The sequence below is a fragment of the Nerophis ophidion genome, linkage group LG15 (assembly GCF_033978795.1).
Source record: "Nerophis ophidion isolate RoL-2023_Sa linkage group LG15, RoL_Noph_v1.0, whole genome shotgun sequence".
Classification (NCBI taxonomy): Eukaryota; Metazoa; Chordata; class Actinopteri; order Syngnathiformes; family Syngnathidae; genus Nerophis; species Nerophis ophidion.
Window position 1 is genome coordinate 17,812,771 of NC_084625.1, and position 25,059 is coordinate 17,837,829.

At 41.0% G+C, this 25,059-nt stretch overlaps 1 protein-coding gene across 12 annotated transcripts in view; it reads left to right on the forward strand.

Moving 5' to 3' along the window:
* Positions 1-25,059, forward strand: part of myo3a (myosin IIIA) — an 83,797-nt gene that overhangs the window by 20,356 nt on the left and 38,382 nt on the right. For 5 of the 12 annotated variants that reach the window (XM_061921593.1, XM_061921596.1, XM_061921590.1 and 2 more), the window contains exons 1-5: positions 432-450; positions 4,035-4,218; positions 4,291-4,425; positions 22,249-22,353; positions 22,476-22,575. In XM_061921593.1, coding sequence (XP_061777577.1) covers positions 4,051-4,218; positions 4,291-4,425; positions 22,249-22,353; positions 22,476-22,575 — 508 coding nt within the window. In that variant the 5' untranslated portion in view covers positions 432-450; positions 4,035-4,050. Of the gene's footprint in view, positions 1-64; positions 304-412; positions 451-3,387; positions 3,500-3,560; positions 3,706-4,034; positions 4,219-4,290; positions 4,426-22,248; positions 22,354-22,475; positions 22,576-25,059 lie in introns of those variants that run through there. The other 7 variants (XM_061921592.1, XM_061921591.1, XM_061921597.1 and 4 more) reach the window with 6 other exon arrangements.

Consider the following 25,059-nt stretch of genomic DNA (forward strand, 5'->3'; position numbering starts at 1 on the left):
CCTACAGTAACTTGTAGTTTTGTCTTTGTATTTTCTGAGTGTGTGACCTCTGCTTCTGTAACAGGAGAGTGCTGCATGAGGTCACGGCCTGCTGCTCCTGACTTCCCTCGCCATCCCCGCCGCCTCTCACAAAGTCACCTGTCTTGGTCGCCTTTAAAAGTTCTGGCGCCACTGGACTTACCTTTTTAAAAATGCAGGCAATGCCTCAAAGTGATGTGCTCATCTTTCTTCCTGAGCAAGGTGCAACGCAAGATGGAGGAGCATCCCATGTGCACATCTTGTCCACGTAAATGCCTCTACAAAGTGAGTTAAATTTCTGTTTTGACTGTAGATGACGCATGTATGCTTTTTTCATTTGAATGATGCAAATGCAATGTGCTTTGGTCAAATTATTGCTTCAGTCTTTTGTGTCTTTGGTTTAGTTTCAGCGTCTTCTACTAGTCTTCAAAGGTCAGTACATTTGACAAATCTGTGCATTTATTTATTATTAATTTTGTACTACTTACACTGGTCAGCCAATGCTCTTTCAATACAATAACTTTTTTTGCAATGTGATTATTGTTTCGGTTGTCGTTTTCAGTTTTGTTTTTGTAGTGTTATTAAACCTGTTGTGAAACAGGCTGTTGCGAAACAAAATATTTAAATACAGTGCCCAACCTGTTTTTGCGTACAGAAATATTGAAAGAAGCCACTTTGATATATTTTGCACATTAAACATGCTAAATATATGAATATATGGTAAGCTACCTGAAGGAGAAATCCACATTTTAGCTTTGTGTTGCAGGTGACAAAGCAAATTAGTGTAATATTGAATATATTGGACCTCCATATTAAGTTAATTTAGTTGTACAATATGCTGAATGTAATTATAAAACTGCATTTGGAAAATGACTCTCAGCTCTACTTTACATGTCTTCTTTGAGTGATTTGCATTTTAATCAGTTTTGGATGTCCAAATTGCAGCCTGGTGACTGTTTTTGGCCCGCCGCTAAGAGGTTTTGATCCTTGCCATGGTTAGAAATTGTAAATAATTGGTCATTTATAAGAGTGCCCAGCACCAACATTAAATTCAGATATCGGCAAAAATCAGTATGGGATTATATTGGCTAGCATTTAAAATCTGTTTACTTTTGCAAAGCTGGACAGCCAGTTAACATTTAAATGTCCTCCAATAGGCACACAAGGTTTGTCCTTTTGTTTTTTAGTTATTTACTGAAGATAAACTAGGAGCTAAGCACACGACAGCATATAAGATAGACATACAGAGTGTCCTTAATTGAAAAATATTGTAGTTTATAAAACTGTCAATTTAAATAAGTATCAAATAATTATGGGTGCATATAACTAGTTACACATTAACTTACTAGGCAGAAGCGTTTTGGAAAGTTTCCAATAACAAACCTTTTTGAATTGTTCCATTTACAGATTACTGAATCATTAGCTTAACCTAATTAATTATTGTGGCCACTAGATGTCACAAAAAAAAACCGTCACTCTACTTTTACTTAATGTACCAATGATTGTCACACACACTACGTGTGGCAAAATTTGTCCTTTGACCCATCCCCTTGTTCACCCCCCTGGGAGGTGAGGGGAGCACTGGGCAGCAGCGGTGCCGCGCCCGGGAATCATTTGTTGTGATTTAACCCCCCATTCCAACCCTTGATGCTGAGTGCCAAGCAGGTAGGTAGACAACATAAGTCCATTCCATAAGATTAATAATGAATTGCTTGTATTCTGTCACGTGACCTCTTCCCGGAAATGACAATCAATGGTCGTCGACCAAACCAAGATGGCTGTTGTACAGCAAGCAGCGCGCTGAGTACAAAAGAGGCTTAAATCTTCCTGCAAAAAGAAGATACGAGCAAAAAAATCTAACTATGCAATGGAATAGATCCCTAATCTTTATCAAAAAAAGATTTGTCGAGTGATATCAAGGATTAACAGTCAGTCGCATTCCCAAACATATCGAACTATTGTGCTCCCGACGTCACTCTACACGACAAAACAGATGGAAACTTGGAAAAGCATGGAGGTCTACAACTTCTTTGTGTGTGGCTGGGTCAAAGACATTGGTATCAAGGCTCTCCCGGATTAAAATGCATAATTTTTAAGTTTGCCTATACAGCTGTGTTTGTTGCTGTTGCATGCGCCCTTTTTGATTAACGTGTTTTTCTCTGTGTTTATTAAATATAACAATAGATTTCAGCATTATGAATGTGCTGAGAAAGCTTCAGTTATGATTATTGTCTTCGGTAAAAGCTTAACTCTTTTATGTTTTGCTCTTGTTTGCTTTCTTTTATTAAATGGTAACGAATCATTCTAACTAGTGTGAGCGGCACTGGGTCTAAGGTAGGTGAAGTGTCTTGCCCAAGGACACAAACGCAGTGACTAGGATGGCAGAAGCTGGATTTGTCCATATCCTTCTGAGGAACCAGCGTTTTCCGCTTAAGTTTTTTGTTTTTTGTCCATTTCTTTTGTCAGGGTTACATATTGCAGGCACAAAATAGCTATGTTATGCAAAAACACAAATGTCCAAGACGTGGGCCCTCGGGTATAATTGTATTGGATAGGATCGACTTTTTTTATTCCACAATGGGGAAATTGTGGTTGCAGCGCAGACACAAAAAGTCCACAATAAATAAGGTAAAAACAAACCTACATTGGATTGGGTTTAGCATTTTAATTGCACAAAATGTATCAAAATGGCCCCTATATCCTTCAATTCTTCCGGAGGCAAGGCTCTTGGTAGAAAAAGTATGAACATCACAGTTCATTATAGTATTCCTCGAATATAATTAATATTGGACGCTTATATAAAGCACATCCTGCTGCTGCTAAGTGGATTCCCCAAGGTGATACGTGCAGCTCATTATTTGTGCACTTGTGCTGTGCATAGGCCGGGTGCATGCCACATGCTAACCGAAAGTGTTGTCCAGACAAGGTGAGATAAAACACACACAGGCAGACAAGAATCTCCTGGAATGGTTTTGTGTGTCAGAGCAGCTGTCACATGCACATGACGACGATACATAATTGAAGATGGAGGCATGTGCCTACTCCAAAAGGTGTCTAATTGCTGGCCGATTCTATTCTCTGCAAAGTATTGTTGTGTTCATGTGGTTTTATAGACCGTCCTCTGTCCACCAATCAAACTCTAACCCGAAATCCCAGCATAGTACCCTTCTGAAAAGTCAAGGAACAAAACAAATGCACACTAAACTGTTTATTTGAAGTAAAATGGTAAACCTGCGCTACTCTGAGCCTCCCTAACCAGCTTTCCCATGGGAATGAATGGCCGTCTATATGGGGAAAGGCTCATGCCGCAACTGTGGCTAATTCCCGCTAATCCCAGCAGCGGCTCCGACCGACGTAGAGCTGCGTTTTTTTTTTTTCGTAATGGTGGCTTCGGGAGTCAGATTAGCTCACACTCCCAGGACGTGCCGTCAACCAGGAATGAACTCGCTTTTAGTCCAAAAGGTCCCATGTAGAGAACGATGTAAGTGCTACTCCTCCTTTTTCGACTCTAGGGTTTAGTTGTTAATACTTGCAGACTGAATGTGATTTAAGCTTTCCTTGGCTTTAGTTATCTCTCTTACGTTTGAGATAGTCACAAGATTGAGGAAAATCTTAAAAAGCCAACAGCCATCAGAGGGCCCAATTGGATCACAGAGACCCAAGCTGCTCGCTAACTATTTTGTCCTAGTAAGTACTTCTCAAATAGTTTTGAGAATCACATATCTAAATAATTCCTATTCTTATTGTTGAATTGGATGTTTGCACTCTTGTGCTTTTGAAGGATATACAAACGCCTTGAATCATGTCACCCCCAAACCTACATCAACCCCCTACTGTGCTGCTGCCTGAGGATTATCCTCTATTTACAGCTGATGTGCCTCCAGGTTAATTCCCAAACATGCATTTACAAAGACAGCAAAAATATTTTTAACTGCTACAGCTCTTGTTTGGTTGTGAGAGTTTATGGTTAAGAATACTTTGTTCGTTCTTGACTGTTTTAACTTGTTCTTCCACAGGAGATCTCTCCTCAAAATGTTTCCACAGTCCGGGAAATCCTTAGTCTTTGACAACTTTCCCGATCCAACCAACACCTGGGAGATCATCGAGACAATCGGGAAGGGTACCTATGGCAAAGTCTACAAGGTGCTCAGCAAAGTGGACGGAAGTAAAGCAGCAGTAAAGATACTGGACCCTATTCATGTGAGTGTCATGTGTCAGTATAGGAGAGAAACAAAAAATGTGTGGTTTTTCAGCTTTAATGTTGTTCTGCAGGATATCGACGAGGAGATTGAGGCAGAGTATAACATCCTTAAAGCTCTTTCGGACCATGCCAATGTCGTCAAGTTCTACGGGATGTTCTACAAGAAGGACATCAAATGTGGTGATCAGTTGTGGCTTGTGCTGGAGGTAAGGAACTCTCGTTTATATTGGCCGTGAATATGTTAGCTGCTTTTAGAGTCCTCCTTGGCTACTGTCCTACAGTAAGTGGGATTGTAAACTGTCCTCTGAAAACCTGAATCATCCAGTATTTTCAAATAAATGCTTGCATCCAGTATTGTACCTGAATTTTATTTATTTATTTTGTTGTATTTATTTATTTTTTTACCTTTGTAATTGGAACATCAATTACTTTTCATTTAATAAGTAAACGAACAACAAAAATTAGATTGACTTTCAATCTCTGTTAGCAAAAATTTAACTTCCAAAAATGTTTAACTTTTTCCCAATTGGAAAAACTAGGTTGGGTGTTTTTTTCCAGTTATTTTTTATTTGACAACAAATTCAGCTTTTTGCTCATTGAATTTGAAGCTGAAATATTCCCCCACTGGACATTTGGCTTTACAATCTTCTTTTTTCCTCCTAATTTTTGTTACCTCGCGATGCTTCTCACTAGCGAGTAGTAATGACAAAGGCTCTCTGTCTGTGCAGCATGTGTGGGTAAGCTAGGAGTCTTGTTCAGATAAAGATTGGGGATGACTGTCAGGAGGTTTATTTCTGCTATTGAATACATACGTTCATTTGTTGAGAGCAATGCACAGATTGAACCCTCTTGTTATACCATTTTTGAAAGCGAGAGACAATGTACGCAAACACACGGACTTGGCAATTCATTGATTACGGAAAAGTTCAGTTACAATTATTGTCTTATCCCCGGGCCAAGATTTCGCTCGGAAGGGTGACAAGTGGGTGAAAAGCTAAAATGCAGGTATTTTATTCTGGTAATGTTGTTATTTTGCATTATTGAATATTTTATTTCCCATGTATCTGTATTACTCCAAAACAAAATTCACCACGCTGGTAGGAGTAAATAAAATCTAGTTGGCCGATTCTCTTGGTAGTTTGCAACCCTAGTTTAAAGGCCTACTGATATGCGATTTTCTTATTCAAACGGGGATAGCAGGTCCATTCTATGTGTCATACTCGATAATTTTGCGATATTGCCATATTTTTGCTGAAAGGATTTAGTAGAGAACATCGATGATAAAGTCCGCAACTTTTGGTCGCTAATAAAAAAGCCTTACCTGTACCGGAAGTAGCAGACGATGTGCGCGTGACGTCACGGGTTGTAGAGCTCCTCACATTCTCACATTGTTTATAATCATAGCCACCAACAGCAAGTGCAATTCGGACCGAGAAAGCGACAAGTTCCCCATTAATTTGAGCGAGGATGAAAGATTCGTGGATGAGGAAGGTTAGAGTGAAGCACTAAAGAAAAGGAAAAAAAAGAAAAGGTGACGGCTCCAGGCGACGGCAGTGTGAGCGATTCAGATGTTATTAGACACATTTACCAGGATAATTCTGGAAAATCCCTTATCTGCTTATTGTGTTAATAGTGTTTTAGTGAGATTATAAAGTCATACCTGAAAGTCGAAGGGTTGCGGTGAACGCCAGTGTCTCTGAGAGAAGCCAATGGAGTAGCCAAGATCACAGCTGCATTTTTGACAGCTACAGGAGGTCGCATAATCCACTCAAGTCTCCGGTAAGAGCCGACTTAATATTACATTTTCCCATCCAAATACTTGCTGGTTGAAGTAGAGAAACATGTTCGCTTGACCGCTCTGTGTTAAAGCTTCACAACAAACAAAGAAACACTGGCTGTGTTTTGGTTCTAAAGGCAGCTGCAATCCACCGCTTTCCACCAACAGCATTCTTCTTTATAATCTCCCACTTAAAATGATGACAGAGGTCTGTGATTTTCGTCATAGGTACAATTCAACTGTGAGAGACAGAATGTGAAAAAAAATCCAGGAATTCACATTGTAGGAATTTTATAGGATTTATTTGTAAATTATGGTGGAAAATAAGTATTTGGTCATTTCAAACAAGGAAGATCTCTGGCTCTCACAGACCTGTAACTTGTTCTTTAAGAAGCTCTTCTGTCCACCACTCGTTACCTGTATTAATGGCAGTTGTTTGAACTTGTTATCTGTATAAAAGACACCTGTCCACAGCCTCAAACAGTCAGACTCCAAACTCCACTATGACCAAGACCAAAGAGCTGTTGAAGGACACCAGGAAAAGAATTGTAGACCTGCACCAGACTAGAAAAAAGTGAATCTGCAATAGGCAAGCAGCTTGGTGTGGAAAAAATCAACTGTGGGAGCAATAATCAGAAAATGGAAGACATACAAGACCACTGATAATCTCCCTCGATCTGGGGCTCCACGCAAGATCTCATCCCATGGGGTCAAAATGATCATGAGAACGGTGAGCAAAAATCCCAGAACCACACGGGGGGACCTGGTAAATGACCTGCAGAGAGCTGGGACCAAAGTAATAAAGGTTACAATCAGTAACACACTACGCCAACAGGGAATCAAATCCTGCAGTGCCAGACGTGTGCCCCAGCTTAAGCCAGTGCATGTCCAGGCCCGTCTGAAGTTTGCCAGAGAGCACATGGATGATACAGCAGAGGATTGGGAGAATGTCATGTGGTCAGATGAAACCAAGATATAACGTTTTGGTATAAACTCAACTTGTCGTGTTTTGAGGAAGAAGAATACTGAGTTGCATCCCAAGAACACCACACCTACTGTGAAGCATGGGGGTGGAAACATCATGCTTTGGGGCTGTTTTTCTGCTAAGAGGACTGGACGATTGATCCGTGTTAAGGAAAGAAGGAATGGGGCCATGTATCGTGAGATTTTGAGCCAAAACCTCCTTCCATCAGTGAGAGCTTTGAAGATAAAACGTGGCTGGGTCTTCCAGCATGACAATGATCCCAAACACACCGCCCGGGCAACGAAGGAGTGGCTCCGTAAGAAGCATTTGAAAGTCCTGGAGTGGCCTAGTCGGTCTCCAGACCTCAACCCCATAGAAAATCTGTGGAGGGAGTTGAAAGTCAGTGTTGCTCGGCGACAGCCCCAAAACATCAATGCTCTCGAGAAGATCTGTATGGAGGGATGGGCCAAAATACCATCTACTGTTTGTACAAACCTGTTAAAGACCTATCGTAATTGTTTGACCTCTGTTATTGCCAACAAAGGTTATATAACAAAGTATTAAGTTGAATTTTTGTTATTGACCAAATATTTATTTTCCACAATATTTTACAAATAAATTATTTAAAATTCCTACAATGTGAATTCCCAGATTTTTTTTCCCACATTCTGTCTCACGGTTGAAGTGTACCTATGATGAAAATTACAGACCTCCTGTCATAATTTTAAGTGGGAGAATTTGCACAATCATTGGCTGACTAAATACTTTTTTGCCCCACTGTATCGTTATTTGCGATATATCCCGGGTTTGTTTCTGTGCGATATAAAACATGACTATCTCAAAGCGGTGTAACGGTACGTGTATTTGTATTGAACCGTTTCGATACGGGGGTTTCGGTTTGGTACGGGGGTGTACCGAACGAGTTTCTAAACTAAAGTCTTAAAAAGCTGCTTTGCTTCTTCTGCCTCCGTCTCAGCACCCAGCATTGTCCCACCCACATAACCATCTGATTGGTTACATATATAGCGGTAACTGCCAATCAGCAGTGCGTATTCAGAGCGCATGCAGTCAGTGCTCCAGCAGGCAGAGGAGAGACTGTTGAGGGAGTTTAGCTGGTGATCATAAGGCAACGTACTCTCCCCAAATGATTATAAACACCTCCCAGTCAACTACTACTAATATCACTGTGAGCCTGTTGAACTTCTAGAAACTTAAACTGCAGCTCAGCCTGCTCGCAGTTCTGGCTTGAGGCGAAGGCTAATTATCTTTTAGCGTAACGTTAGCTCATTTTGCGGTGTGCGTGCGTGTGCAGTTTACGGACAGAAAAGCTTTGAAAGGCAGGGTCCCTGCTATCACATGTTGCTAACAATATAACATTTACATAATAAAAATCAACTACAGGCTTCCCAAATGCTGTAATAAATTAAGCATGATGATTTGACATGAAACTGTTTAATGTTGCACTTTTTATATGTAGAGGAAAAGTTTTGTCATTTTATTTAATCCAAGCAACAAGTTGAGGCAGTTTTTGTGGATTAACGTGGGAAGCATTATTACAGTGTTCCCAATGTTAAAAGGATAAAGCCATTGTTTACAAATTTGGTAAAAAAATAACCAAAAAATGTTGTTGTTTTCTTACTGTACCGAAAATGAACAGAACCGTGACCTCTAAACCGAGGTATGTACCGAACCAAAATTTTTGTGTACTGTTACGCCCCTACTATATCGTAATATTCGAGTATACGTTCTCACGCAGTTGTTTTTAGCTGCGGCCATTACACTACAGGCTCTTCCCACTCCTTCTTGTCTCTCCTTCTCACAGACAGCTAGCGCACAAACTTACACACATCACATTTTGTCACGTCATACGTCACAAACGTATACGCCCTCGCCCAGCAGAGAGGTAGCAGTGTTGCTAACGTTAGCTGTGATGCTAGCGGAGTGTTGCGAGCAGTAATACGAGAGAAAGAAGGTGCGAATCTGGTAACAAATGAAGGAAGAATTAATTCCCAAGAAAAACAGCACGGGGTCCATCGTCTGGCGGTGGTTCGGCTTCAAGCGGGAATATGTCGAATAGACAACTTTAATTTGTTAAGTGTGGGGCACATGCTTTGCTACCAAAAGTAGCATTACTGCTAATATGTAGCATCATTTGAAAATTCACCTGCTAATAACTGTTTAATAAATACAGTTTTGGTCAATTTACTTAGTTGTGATTTCCTCCTCTGCATGAAAGTTTAAAATGAGCATATATTAATGCAGTATGAACTAGAATGTTTTAAAGTAGACACATAGAATCATCATACTGCTGTTATTATATGTATCAAGTGTTCATTCAAGGCTAAGGCAAAATACCGAGATATGTATTGCGATATGGCCTAAAAATACAGAGATATTAAAAAAAGGCCATATCGCCCAGCCCTACTTCTTTCGTACTTCCTCCAAAAAAGCTGTTGAGAAAAAGGCCACAAATTGGGCAAATTCTTAAGTGTGATGTCAACAGATTTCGCCATTTATGGTAGAGATTAACCTAAATAGCTTTGCACAAATCGGCTATTGTAGTCCGATGTCGTCAATTATTTTATCTATCCTCTTGTTGTGGGGCAGATGGGCTCGTAAATGCACTTGTCCTCTGCTGTTCCCATTTTTAATACGAAGTAGCGTATAATTCAAACTAACATTGCAGTATTCTCAATATGGAAGCACTAACTAAAAACTACAACATGGCTGTCGAGGAGAAGACAAAGTTGAAGTGGGCGGCATAGCACGGTTGGTAGAGTGACCGTGCCAGCAACTTGAGGGTTGCGGGTTCGATTCCTGCTTGTGCCATCCTAGTCAGAGCCGTTGTGTCCTTTTGGCTGGACACTTTACCCACCTCTCCCAGTGCCACCCACAGTGGTTTAAATGTAACTTAGATATTGGGTGTCACTATGTAAAGCGCTTTGAGTCACTTGAGAAAAGCGCTATATAAATATAATTCACTTCACTTCACATACATACAGTCGCGGTCAAAAGTTTACATACTCTTGTAAAGAACATAATGTCATGGTTGTCTTGAGTTTTTCAATAATTTCTAATATTCTTATTTTTTTGTGATTGTCACAAAAAACATTCATGAAGTTTGGTTCTTTTATGAATTTATGATGGGTCTACTAAAAATGTGTCCAAATCTGCTGGGTCAAAAGTATACATACAGCAATGTTAATATTTGGTTATATGTCCATTGGTAAGTTTCACTGCAATAAGGCGCTTTTGGTAGCCCTCCACAAGCTTCTGATTGAATTTTTGATCACTCCTCTTGACAAAGTTGGTCCAGTTCAGCTAAATTTGTTGGTTTCTGACATAGACTTGTTTCTTTAGCATTGTCCACATGTTTAAGTCAGGAGTTTGGGAAGGCCATTCTTAAACCTCAATTCTAGCCTAATTTAGCCATTCCTTTAACACTTTTGACGTGTGTTTGGGGTCATTGTCCTGTTGGAACACCCAACTGCACCCAAGACCCAACCTACGCGCTGATGATTTTAGGTTTTCCTAAAGAATTTGTAGGTAATCCTCCTTTTTCATTGTCCCATTTACTCTCTGTAAAGCACCAGTTCCATTGACAGCAAAACAGGCCCAGAACATAATACTACCACCACTATGCCTGACGGTAGGAATGGTGTTCCTGGGATTAAAGGCCTCACCTTTTCTCCTCCTCCAAACATATTGCTGTGTATTATGGCCAAACAGCTCAATTTTTGTTTCATCTGACCACAGAACTTTCTGTGAACACTAGGGATGTAACGGTACGTGTATTTGTATTGAACCGTTTCGGTGCGGGGGTTTCGGTTCGGTACGAGGGTGTATCGAACGAGTTTGTAACCTAAAGTCTTAACAAGCTGCTCTGCAGCTGCCTCTGTCTGAACGGTGAGCACCCAGCATTGTCCCGCCCACACAACCATCTGATTGGTTACATACAAAGCCAATCAGCAGTGCGTATTCAGAGCGATGTAACAGCCAATCAGCAGGGTGTATTCAGAGCGACGTAACAGCCAATCAGCAGTGCGTATTCAGAAAGCATGGAGTCAGTGCTCTGGCGTCGAGATGAGCAAATGTGTGTTTAGCAGGTGAGCAGCTGACATCGTACACTCCCCAAATTATAAAAAACACTTTCCAGTCACAACTATTACAAACATCACTATGAGCCCGTTGACCTTCTAGAAACTTAAACTGCAGCTCAGCTCTCTCATAGTTCTGGGTTGAGGTGAAAGCTAATTAAGTTTTAGCGTTAGGTTATCTCATTTTGCTGTGTGTGTGTATAATAAAAGTCAACTACAGGCTTCCCAAATGCTGTAATAAATTAAGCATGATGAGTTGACTTGAAACTGTTTAATGTTGCACTTTTTATATGTGGAAGAGAGGTTTTTTCATTTTATTCAATCAAAGCAACAACTTGAGGCAGTTTAATGTGGATTAACGTGGGCAGAACTGTTATAGTGTTCCCAATGTTAAAAGGATAAAGCCATTGTTTACAAATTTGGTAAATAAATAACCCCAAAATTATTTTGTTGTTTTCTTACTGTTCCGAAAAGGACCCGAACCGTGACCTCTAAACCGAGGTACGTACCGAACTGAAATTTTTGTGTACCGTTACACCCCTAGTGAACATTGACACCTGTATTCCAGCAGCTTCCAATTCATTGCAGACCTGCTTTCTGGTGGTTCTCGGTTGACTCTTGATCATCCTGACCAATTTTCTCTCAGCAGCAGGCGATAGCTTGCGTTTTCTTCATGATCGTGGCAGTAAACACTGTGTCATGCACTTTATACTTACGAACAATTGTCTGCACAGTTGCTCTTGGGAACTTAAGCTGCTTAGAAATGGCTCCAAGTGACTTTCCTGATTTGTTCAAGTCAATGATTCATTTTTTCAATCTGTGCTGAGTTCTTTTGACTTTCCCATTGTCGCGTTTGTAACCGAGTCTACTGACTGCATCATATGAGCCCTATTTACATGGGCTCAGAAAAGTCAACAGGTTTCGTCAATCATAATCACTCACATGAAGTCAAGAGGCCATTCCATGAAGCTGATTTTATTGTAACTTTTCTACATCACTAAATCATGTATGTTGCTGTATGAATACTTTTCACCCAACAGATTTGGTCACATTTTTAGTGGACCCATAATCAATTCATGAATGTTTTTTTGTGGCAAGCAAGTATGTGCTCCAATCACTCTATCACAAAAAAATAAGAATTGTAAAAATTATTGGAAACTCAAGACAGCCATGACATTATGTCCTTCAAAAGTGTATGTAAACTTTTGACCACGACTAAGCATATACCGTCTAAAAAAACGGCACATCCTGACGAGAAGGTCGGAAAGCGGCTTGAAGGTGGTCTGCAAAACATGAATTATACAACATTTTGACCAAAGAACCACCATTACATGTTATGTAGACCACAATAAGTTGTTTTATATTTAGAAAAATGATATGACCCCTTTAAGGGAAATACTACTAATTATATACTATACTAATATAGTGTCACACCTCAGTTTATTGTTTGGGATTAACGATGCACATTGTGGTGTTACATATAGCATCATTTAGATTTACCAGTGGGATGGACGGTGGATTAGTGGTCGGCATGTTGGCAGTCAGAAGGCAGTCTTTCTTTGTGGAGTTTGCAAACAGTATTCTTCCTGTTTGTGTGTGGATTGTGTGGATTGTCTCTAGGTGGTCCAGCTCCCAAGTTCTAAAAATATACCGTACATGTTTGGCTAATTGAAGAGTCTGATCTCTCCATAGGCGTTTGCATATTTGTGCTTAACCCCCAATTGCCCAGAGTCACCTGGGATAGGCTTCATCTCACTAAAGAAAGAAAATTGATGGATGGTTTTTCAATATGCCGTACATGCCAAAGGTGTATTTTTGACTGGTGTATAGTCCAAAGCCTGGTTTACATTTGGACATGAGGTCAACATGCAGCCAATTTCAAAACTGCCAGGCTCTGTGTGACCATGGCCTTGATCCGCTGCGACCTTGGTTGACGTTTGCTCCATGGCGTGCAGACGACGTGTGAACACGTGCAGATTATAGGTCCACTTGTTCTTCACGCCACGTCTGGCCAATTTTGTGCTGCGGTGGTTAAATCTGGCTGCAGATTATGTAAACCAGGCGGAGGGTGAGGGTGTGTGTATGTGCACACAGCGTTTACCTGTAGGCCACCTGGGGGATTTGTTTTCAAGCCAGTTGGTATCACATAGGTTTTTGGAATGAGAAAGGGGTTAGGCTCATGTGTCACGGGCTCCCTGCTGAGAGCAGCAGAGTGAGGATTTCTGTGTTCAAGGCGTGTCTCGGCCAATTAGATGATACACCTGCAGATTAGAGGCTTGCATGGCCTCCCTTTTACTTCAGAACATGCAAAATTCCTCATCTTTGCTGTTGATGTAAAAGTTCAAGGTGGGGAGGTGGTGAAACGAGACTTACCTCCCGCCCTCCACTTCTTCATCTCTCATATTTCATCTCCTGCTGCGGCGCCGATGAAATGTCAAACCTGTAATGGAGGTCAACTTTGGAGCAGACAAGTGTTGGGTTGGATGTTGCTTGTATTTCCCTTCTTTGTAGTTTGTGTTGCCGTCATGATAAGTAAACCTACCGACATCTGGTGAGCGTGATTGATGGAGCATATTTGCAAACATGAAGTTACATTTGCGTTCACGTGGCCCGAATTTAAATGAAAGTAGCTTATTCTGTGTTCGGTGCACTCGCATAGATCTAGGCAGGGGGTGAATAATTCGGCGTATGCAAATTGCACTAAATCCTCATCAATGACAGTCTCTCACACTCCAGACAAATAGATGGAAAAAAAGGCCTTTGGGACATATTTTGGCTCAAGGGTGATTGAGAGGTACGTCTGTATTTGCATAGCTTCCCTACTTCATTTGCAGACTCGTTCCCAAACTTTTCCTTGCAAAGTCTGCAGTGTAAACTATAGAATGACAGGTAGGATTTTTTCAGGGCCAATATACTGATATCGATTATTGGCAATCCAGGAGGCCAATTACCAAATTTTTTGAGCCGATATTCATTTGCAGTAAATGTTAGCTAAACACGAATGGTTTACACCTAGACAAGGCTTTCAGTTTATTTTACTTTTTAATTTTTAGGAAATTTCAGACTAGTAGCAACATGTTTTATGCAGCGCTAATGTTATGGTTATGGTCGCACCCGAAAACATCATGGAAGTTCACAAACACCTTTATTATGTATGTATCGGAGGAGTGTTGACATTTGCATTTCAAATTTTGGAAATTCTCCTGGGAAAACCTTAATTTTATGCAATTTTGTAGCACATTAAGAATATACATTGAGGTTTTTTTTCATGAGGAACCCAGAAACACTGTGAACATTTTAGTAGAAACAATCTGGGCTCCTTCACATAGCTTATTTGAGACACTTTTTGAGCTAGCTGAAATGTTTAGAGAAAGTTTTTTATTTGATTGAATCAAGGATCATGAAACTCGCAGCACTCCTTTTAATGAGCCCACGGCTCCGAGTGTTGCGGACAGAGGCTTGTTGAGCGACTTCGTTGCTTCAATAGCGGAAACCAACAAAACGAGAACGAGAAGATGCCAAGAAAGAGAGACAAAAACTCGATTTCTCGGTAAAAAGTTGAAATTTTGACAGGTTAGCAGAGGAGACGTACTGCAGACGGTAAAAGGGCGGGGAGGACCACAGAAGAATTCTCACGCGAACTCAAATAAATGTTCTGTCTGATATCAAAACATATTTGGGGAGAATTACTGACATTGAGAGTACATTTTATTCTTAAATGACTTAAAAAAAATTTAATAAAATTGGGCTCCAGCAAAGAAATAACATTTCTCATGCAGGGCAAACTGGCTGGTGCGTGAGAAGTGTGCATTATCTGTTTCACTGTTTTTTTTTTATTGCTAAGTAGTGGTATCATATATGTATATATTCCATCTGCTGATGTAGTTCTGTTGTCCATCCATCCTTCCATCCATCCATTTTCTGTGGCTAAAGCAGTGTGATGGAGGGCTCTAGTCTAGAGTACATGCACATGGGGCTTCGTCATGATGAAGAGGAAGCAGCAAGGTGGTCGTTCCCAATGGATACTGGCCCCCCCACGTCCTCCAAACTGTAATTCACCCCAACCCCCATGAGCTCTGCTGAGAAGAGCCTGCTCATTAACAACAAGCTGCATCTCCCACTTCGTCAGTGTTCGCTTTTTTTGTCATGCCCACTCAGGAAGCGGGTGCACTTTCATGTGTCCGTTGCGTGCCAATTTAGGAGGCGGGCAGCTGCAAAGTGCTTCAAAGAAAGCAGAGGAGGCCTGGGGGGGGGACTTTATTCTGTAATCAGAAATGAAAACCAAATGATTTACATGCGCATATCAAGGGACGGCTTCCAAGGAAACGTTAAAAGGAGGCTTGGCTTTGATAAGGTGCATGTTCCCCAAAATGTTATGTCACAATGTCAAGTTGGAACTCTCATCAGGTTGCATTAAAAACAAAAAACTCTGCCTAGATCAAATTTAAAGAAACAGATAAAACTCCCTTTTACTGAAAAAACAAATCATTGCACACACTGGTACCGGTGCATGAAAGATGGATGAGTCAGCGTTGTTTCATCTTGTACATTTGTTTCATCCACTTGTGCTGCCTTGATGAGCGGGAAGTTCATTTGCATGACTGAACAAGCGCCAGGGCTCATTAGTGATGGAGAATATGCCCCTCAATATTCAATGTATGTAAACCACCAGTCTTTGAAATAATTGTGACATTTAAAATGTGCTGTATGGACGACAGGTGTTTTCTCGCACATGTCATGCAACGATGCCATAAACGCTTGGAAATAGTTGTATCGGTATCATTGTAAACCACAAAATATGTTAAAAATGTGTGTTTTAGTGTCTAATTAGTTAAAATGTTTGGATAATTTAATCTGCAGACTATAGATCAGGGGTGTCAAACTAATTTTAGCTCAGGGGCCACATGGAGGAAAAGTGGGCCTGACTGGTAAAATATTATCACTGGTAAAAAATCATATTTTTTCTCGTTTTTGTTGCGGTTAATATTCTATCTTCATTTGTCGTTATTTATACTTTCTGAATAACTGTGATAATGTAAGGCCTAGGTTTGGTTGGTTCTAGCAGAGTATTAAAATGCTCCAATTGGTGTTGATCTATCAAAATATGAAATCAAAATCAAATTACAGGATATTATTAATGTACTAATTTTCCTTAATGTTATACCAACGTGGTTTATTCTGTACATATGTAACATTATCTACAACAAACTTGTGAATTTATACTAATTTAATTAATCACACATTCGATTAGAAGAAGATACATATTGTATTTATGTACACAAAATGTACAGATTATTAACAGCATTTATTTGGGAAGAAACGTCGCAGGTTACATTACCAACAACATCTTTGACGATGAAGGCATGAACGTAACATTTCACATTTTGTATATCCATCCATCCATCTTTTTCCGCTTATCTGAGGTCGGGTCACGGGGGCAGCAGCCTAAGCAAGGAAGCCCAGACTTCCCTCTCCCCAGCCACTTCGTCCAGCTCTTCCCGGGGGATCCAGAGGCGTTCCCAGGCCAGCCGGGAGACATAGTCTTCCCAACGGGAGGCGTTCGGGTGGCATCCTTACCAGATGCCCGAACCATCTCATCTGGCTCCTCTCGATGCGGAGGAGCAGCGGCTTTACTTTAAGCTCCTCCCAGATGACAGAGCTTCTCACCCTATCTCTAAGGGAGAGACCCGGCGGAAGAAACTCATTTCGTCCGCTTGTACCCGTGATCTTGTCCTTTCGGTCATAACCCAAAGCTCATGACCATAGGTGGGGTTGTGGAGGTAGACAGACCGGCTCAGCTCCTTCTTTACCACAACGGATCGATACAGCGTCCGCATTACTGAAGACGCCACACCGATCCGCCTGTCGATCTCACGATCCACTCTTCACTCACTCGTGAACAAGACTTTGAGGTACTTAAACTCCTCTACCTGGGGCAGAGTCTCCTCAACCCGTAGATGGCACTTCACCCTTTTCCGGGCGAGAACCATGGACTCGGACTTGGAGATGCTGATTCTCATCCCAATCGCTTTACACTCTGCTGCGAACCGATCCAGTGAGCGCTGAAGATCCTGGCCAGATGAAGCCATCAGGACCACATCATCTCTAAAAAACAGAGACCTAATACTGCACCCACCAAACCAAATCCCCTCAACGCCCTGACTGCGCCTAGAAATTCTGTCCATAAAAGTTATGAACAGAATCGGTGACAAAGGGCAGCCTTGGTGGAGTGCAACCCTCACTGGAAATGTGTCCGACTTATTGCCGGCAATGCAGACCAAGCTCTGACACTGATCATACACTGAGCGGACCGCCACAATCAGGCAGTCCGATACCCCAAACTCTCTGAGCACTCCCCACAGGACTTCCCGAGGGACACGGTCGAATACCGTCTCCAAGTCCACAAAGCACATGTAGACTGATTGGCCAAACTCCCATGCACCCTCAAGAACCCTGCTGAGAGTATAGAGCTGGTCCACAGTTCCACAACCAGGACGAAAACCGCGCTGTTCCTCTTGAATCCGAGGTTCGACTATCCGGCGTAGCATCCTCTCCAGTACACCTGAATAGACCTTACCGGGAAGGTTAGGAACAGTATACTTTTGGTATACTGTTACTAAAAAGCAGCGTCAGTACCTAGTGTCCAAACACGGAAGTCTTGCCTCCTATTTTAACACGTTACATAGCTCCGCCCCCTCTAAAGACATACATGCTGGAGTGGCAGGGTATACAAGGAATTGCTGTTGCGACATCCAGTGGACACATTTAGAGTAGCAGTTTTTTTTTTTTATTGTAAAATTTCAGCTCATTTTTATACCTAGCAAACTGATCTTGCGGGCCGGATAAAACCTGTTGGCAGGCCTGATCCGGCTTATGGGCCATACGTTTGACACCTCTGCTGTAGATTATTAGCTTATTTTCACACTTACAATTTAAGTAATCAATCAATCAATCAATCAATGTTTACTTATATAGCCCTAAATCACTAGTGTCTCAAAGGGCTGCACAAACCACCACGACATCCTCGGTAGGCCCACATAAGGGCAAGGAAAACTCTCACCCAGTGGGACATTGGTGACAATAATGACCCAGTGGGACGTCGGTGACAATGATGACTATGAGAACCTTAGAGAGGAGGAAAGCAATGGATGTCGAGCGGATCTAACATGATACTGTGAAAGTTCAATCCACAATGGATACAACACAGTCGCGAGAGTCCAGTCCAAAGAGGATCCAAGACACAGCAGCGAGAGTCCCGTTCACAGCGGAGCCAGCAGGAAACCATCCCAAGCGTAGGCGGACCAGCAGCGCAGAGATGTCCCCAGCCGATACACAGGCAAGCAGTACATGGCCACCGGATCGGACCGGACCCCCTCCACACGGGAGAGTGGGACATAGAAGAAAAAGAAAAGAAACGGCAGATCAACTGGTCTAAAAAGGGAGTCTATTTAAAGGCTAGAGTATACAAATGAGTTTTAAGGTGAGACTTAAATGCTTCTACTGAGGTGGCATCGCGAACTGTTACCGGGAGGGTATTCCAGAGTACTGGAGCCCGAACGGAAAATGCTCTATAGCCCGCAGACTTTTTTTGGGCTTTGGGAATCACTAATAAGCCGGAATCCTTTGAACGCAGATTTCTTGCCGGGACATATGGTACAATACAATCGGCAAGATAAGATGGAGCTAGACCGTGTAGTATTTTATACGTAAGTAGTAAAACCTTAAAGTCACATCTTAAGTGCACAGGAAGCCAGTGCAGGTGAGCCAGTACAGGCGTAATGTGATCAAACTTTCTTGTTCTTGTCAAAAGTCTAGCAGCCGCATTTTGTACCAACTGTAATCTTTTAATGCTAGACATGGGGAGACCCGAAAATAATACGTTACAGTAGTCGAGGCGAGACGTAACAAACGCATGGATAATGATCTCAGCGTCTTTAGTGGACAGAATGGAGCGAATTTTAGCGATGTTACGGAGATGAAAGAAGGCCGTTTTAGTAACGCTTTTAATGTGTGCCTCAAAGGAGAGAGTTGGGTTGAAGATAATACCCAGATTCTTTACCGTGTCGCCTTGTTTAATTGTTTGGTTGTCAAATGTTAGAGTTGTATTATTAAATAGAGTTCGGTGTCTAGCAGGACCGATAATCAGCATTTCCGTTTTTTTGGCGTTGAGTTGCAAAAAGTTAGCGGACATCCATTGTTTAATTTCATTAAGACACGCCTCCAGCTGACTACAATCCGGCGTGTTGGTCAGCTTTAGGGGCATGTAGAGTTGGGTGTCATCAGCATAACAGTGAAAGCTAACACCGTATTTGCGTATGATGTCACCTAGCGGCAGCATGTAGATGCTGAAGAGTGCAGGGCCAAGGACCGAACCCTGGGGAACTCCACACGTTACCTTAACGTAGTCCGAGGTCACATTGTTATGGGAGACACACTGCATCCTATCAGTAAGATAAGAGTTAAACCAAGACAGGGCTAAGTCTGACATACCAATTCGTGTTTTGATACGTTCTAATAAAATATTATGATCGACGGTATCGAAAGCAGCGCTAAGATCGAGGAGCAGCAACATAGATGACGCATCAGAATCCATCGTTAGCAATAGATCATTAGTCATTTTTGCGAGGGCTGTCTCCGTGGAGTGATTTGCCCTGAAACCGGATTGAAAGGTTTCACATAGATTGTTAGACGCTAAGTGTTCATTTAACTGCTCCGCAACAATTTTTTCAAGGATTTTTGAAATAAAGGGAAGGTGAGACACCGGTCGGTAATTTACCATGAGGTCAGGATCGAGGTTAGGTCTTTTAAGAAGAGGATGAATAACCGCTTTTTTGAATGCTAGGGGAACAGTGCCCGAGGAGAGTGATAAGTTTATAATATTTAGCACTGATGGACCTAATAATACAAAGAGTTCCTTGATCAGTTTCCCAGGAAGAGGGTCAAGTAAACATGTTGTCTGTTTTATTCCATTTACACGTTGTAACAATTCCTCTAATGTTATTTCCTCAAAACGAGAGAAACTATTTTGGAGGGCAGTATCCGCCGTATATACAATCGTGTCAGTGTTAATAGAACTCCGTTGTAGCTGGGACGCATTGTCTTTAATCTCCTTTCTAATGACTTCAATTTTCTTACTAAAGAATTGCATAAAGTCATCAACTGAGTGGGTTAAGCTACTGGAAGGAGTCCCTTGTTGGGTTAGCGATGCTACCGTACTAAACAAAAATTTAGGATCGTTTTTATTACGGTGGATGAGATTTGAGTAATATTTAGCTTTAGCTAAGGTAAGCATGTGTTTATAAGTTATTAAACTATCACTCCATGCTTGATGGTGCACCTCAAGTTTAGTCGTGCGCCATTTGCGTTCCAGCTTTCTACATAATAATTTCTGAGCTCTAGTTTCTTCTGTAAACCACGGGGTGCGCTTTTTTGGAGCCTTTTTTAACTTTAGCGGTGCTATGTTATCAAGTAAGCTTCCATACATATTGTAGTAAAGAATAATAATATATATGTTGATTTTAATTAGTTTCCATGATACCGTCTTTGCCAAATCGGTTAGAATGTTGTTGTTTTTAATCAAAAGATTACAAGAAAGTTTTTTATTGTAAGAATATTTTTGGGGTGCTGATTAAAAATTTACCTCAAAATTAGTTTTTTGCTGTAAGATTATGCTTTATGCTAAAACTATCAAATTAATTTCAAGATTTTTCCCTTTTTGTTAAAAAAAGTCTAGATAGGACTTTTCAAATTTATTTTCAATTTTCTTTTTTTCTTTTTTTTTTTTGCTGCTGATGCAAATGTTACCCTAAATATATGTTTGCCAATATACTGTAAGATTATGCAAAATATACCTAATCCTTTTCATATTTTCCTCCTATTCATTAAAAATTTGATTGAAATTACTTTTTTTGTAAGAAATTGCTTTTTTTTTATTGCTAGGAAGAACTGATTAAAGAGATACCTCAAAGATAATTTGGTCTTTGCCATAAGATATTGCAAAATCTACTAAATCGATTTCAACTTTTCCCCCTTTTTGTTAAAAAATTGCTCAGAAGGATTTATTTATTTATTAAAAACTTTTTTTTTTTTTGCTGCTAATCGATGTTATGCCCAACAATTATTTATTTTTGCTGTATGATTATGCATAAACTACGAAACCAATTCATGTATTAATCATTTTTTATTGACAGTGTAAGAAATTGTTTATTGCAACAAAGGGCTCCTTTTTATTTTATTTTTTTGCGTGCTGAAACATTACATTTAGACCTAAAGATATTTTCTTCTTTGGAGAAAGATTGTTTAAAACCACTGAACCAATTAAAAATCTGTATTTTCCCTTTTTATGAACATGGCAAGAAATGATTTATTTTGGTGCTGATCCAAGTGATGATTATTTGGCCTTGTGCCACTCTAATTTAGTTCAGCTCATCTGCTATGTTCTGTCTGCATTAGCGCTACAGGGGAGATGTTTTTATCTCCAGTAAACTTACTCTGCACGTGTATTGGTTAATTATTATGCTTTTGTTTTTCAAGAGTGGGAAATTAGTGTAATTATAAAAGAAGTGTTCAGCACATAACGAGGTACAAGCAAAGTTTCCCGTCTAATAAAAAATGTTTTGGAGTTTTCCTATCCATCTGGAGCTTAAGATGTTCATTCAAATGCAAAATATAAACCCGTCCGTGTTGACAAACAAATGTGCAGAATGTTAGCATTGCTGCTCCGCTGAGTGACGCTTTGAAGCGTCCTATTTTCCTTCCACCTTCAGTATCTCTTGAAGAAAAGCTCCAAATGAGGGGTTATTATCGTTGCCTAGGCAACCTAATGGGTAATTTTCTGTTCTTTTGCTAGAGGGTTTGTCGTTGACGTTGGAGTCAGACAACAGTCTATAAACACAGAAAGATGGGGAGGAACTGGGCCACACTGGCTTTTAGTCCTCTATGTGATTCTATTAAATAAAAGTGTCATTTTGTACTGTAGATAGCTGTTTGATCATTTTCTCTCTTCGTCATCAGATTATTGACGTAGAAAATTTTCCTATTTTTCTTCTCCCACTAAGCTAACAGTCGAAAGATAAGCGGCGAGATCAAACCTCCTTGTCGGGCCCACCTGATATTCCAGGAGATTTGTCCTCACATTGTTCACCGAAACCGCTGACTTAGGTTTTTTTTTGTTTTTTTGTTGTATTTGTAGCTCTGCAATGGCGGCTCTGTGACGGACCTGGCTAAAAGCATGCTAAAGAGGGGGGAGCGGATGGATGAAGCCATAATTGCCTTCATCCTGCATCAAGCCCTCATGGTGAGGTTTCCATGTGCACCCTCCCCAAATAGACGGCATGAATGACAAGAGTATAAATGGCATCATTTAGAAGGCAGGTGCTTGTCAAAGCTGTTAACCTCCCTCCTCCCTCCCCTCTAAAGGGTCTCCAGCACCTGCACGTCAACCACACCATCCACCGGGACGTCAAGGGCAACAACATCCTGCTGACCACGCATGGTGGCATTAAACTGGTGGATTTTGGTATGCATATTTTGCCCCCCCTCTCACTGCTTATCATTAATTGGGGGACCAGTGTCGTTAGCCAAAGCCATCGGGCCGCTAATGACTTTCTTAGGGGTCCATTTTTGTCCCTTGAGGTAAAAACTGCACTAATTTACCCCTTGAAGGTCATTCATTGGACTCCATAACTGTTAGTACCTGGAACTCAATCATGTAACAGTTAAGGTACATTTAAGCTTTTTTTTTTCAGCAGTTAGGCAAGCAAACATTCTATATGATAGAAGCCCCTATTTGAAACGTGCCCATTGATGCACATCCCCCCATTCCCTCCGCCTGTTTTCATTACAACTAAAACCCTCCCAGTCTACATAAGTATGTTTGCATTTAGGCTGCAAATTGTGAGTTTCTCTTAAAAGCTTTTTTCCCCTCCTTAACAGTAAAGTGCAAATCTCTTATTATACACGAGTAAGGGGGCATTGGGTGTTAGTGGAGCCCTTTTTGAATATGTGATTGTGAAGTTGTTCTACATCCTGCTACTGTAACAGGCTCTCACACCTCTTTTTTGAGTGCACCTAATTTGAAAAGGGACATACTACTACAAATTTCTGAGCAATTACCTTTTTCACCCTAAACCCATATATACTCGGGCACCACTTTTTTTCCCCCCACGGATAACTCGGAAAAAATGCTTAAAAAGCAAGCAATGTATTGCACAACACAACCAATATTGGAGTCGCGGTAAGCAGCAAACTGTTCAGTTAGCATGATGAGTGTGGCAAGTGTACCCCTCTGCTAACTGAGTAGCGCAATTGACATTTTAAAGCGCACAGGGTAGATAAAACTGATGATACAGGGTTACCTCAACTTAAGAGTGTTTTGCTATAGGAGCCGTCTCTCAGGCTAATTGAAGTAAAATTGTAAATGATGTTTATGTAGCGCTTTTTTTTTCTCTAGTGACTCATAGCGCTTTACATTGACAAACCCACTATCTACGTTTATTATACATTTAAACCAGTGTGGTGGCATTGGGAGCAGGTGGGTAAAATTTCTTGCCCAGGGATAGCGCTATGGAAGCTGGAATCACACTAGGGACCGTCAATTTTTTGTCTGGCCCATCCACCATCTGAGCCACGCTGCCCCAATTGCAAGCAAAAATTTGAGGTACTAGCATGCCCGCCATGTGTTGGCGTGACAAGTCACAGGGAACCCTGTAAGAGCCAACCAAAACATCTGGTCTTGCTCGGTAGCATTAGCTTCTAGCTAGAGATCAACATGCTGTGTTTTCCAAAACATGGGAAAGAAGAAAGTCAGTGTTAAAGACAATGCTTTGAAGAAGAAGTGTATGATATTATTAAATTAAAATAATAATCAAAAACATGACTGTGTGTTGTCACCTTGGCGGAGGAATTTGGGCGTAAATAACTTATAGTTTGCACCATACTGAAGCAGAATGAGTCTAATGCCAGCCAAGAATGTTGAAATAATATCTAAACGGCGTACATTAATCAATAAATATGGAGAAGCTATTGCTGGTGTGTTTGACGGAGAAGCAGCTGGAAGGAGATACCGTAGAAGTCCACTCTCCAATAAGGCTGTAAATTATTTAGTACTGTAGTTGTTACTGTACTGCATTTTTTCTATTGTTTTATACAATGTTTATCTAAATGTTAGTTTTTCTTATGAAAGGCATGTTACATGTTAAGATTGTGTTGTTTTAAGGGGAAAATTAGCAATTAAATTAATTTAAACTTTAGACATTGATTTGATATACAATGTTTTTAGATAAGAGCTCCGTCACAGAACCAGTTTGTAAGTTGAGGTACTAATGTCCAATGGGATTACTTCCTAAAACTACACCAGGAAGTTGCCTACAGCCACGACAGTTATTACACGCGATATGAGGTGGCGACTTGTCCAGGGTGTACCCTGCCTTCCGCCCGAATGCAGCTGAGTTAGGCCCAGCACCCCCCGCAACCCCAAAAGGGACAAGTGGTAGAAGATGGATGGATGGATGTTTTAACCTAATTAGAGATCCCTATGGTTATTTGCAACTGTTGGAGACTCAATGAGTATACATACAGTTAATTGGAGCATAGTACTTACAACTTTTGAATGCATCAGGAAGAAGAGGCCAGGAGTTATTTCAACAAGCTATTGGTGGAAAAAGTAACTTACTCCTACTGAAAAAAACAAATAGATGGAGCTCTCTTCTCACAGCATTGCTAACGTTAGCATTTTTGTATATTGGGATTCATATTTTCTCGTCAATGCTCAGTCGGTACATATTTATTTGCATCCATAAATGGAAGTGGTTGATGAAAAAGCGCCACCGCCATCCTGACGCAAATGAAACGCCCTTCAGCAAGGACGTTGGTGGCAGTGAAGCGGCCTGATAAGCGCACCGCATCCCGGGGGTGCCTCCTACCTGCCTGGAAACGATGCAGCGCCAGTTGCCGGCGAGAGAAGCTGACACTGCTGACACTTATCAGCTATATAGTCTCGTCC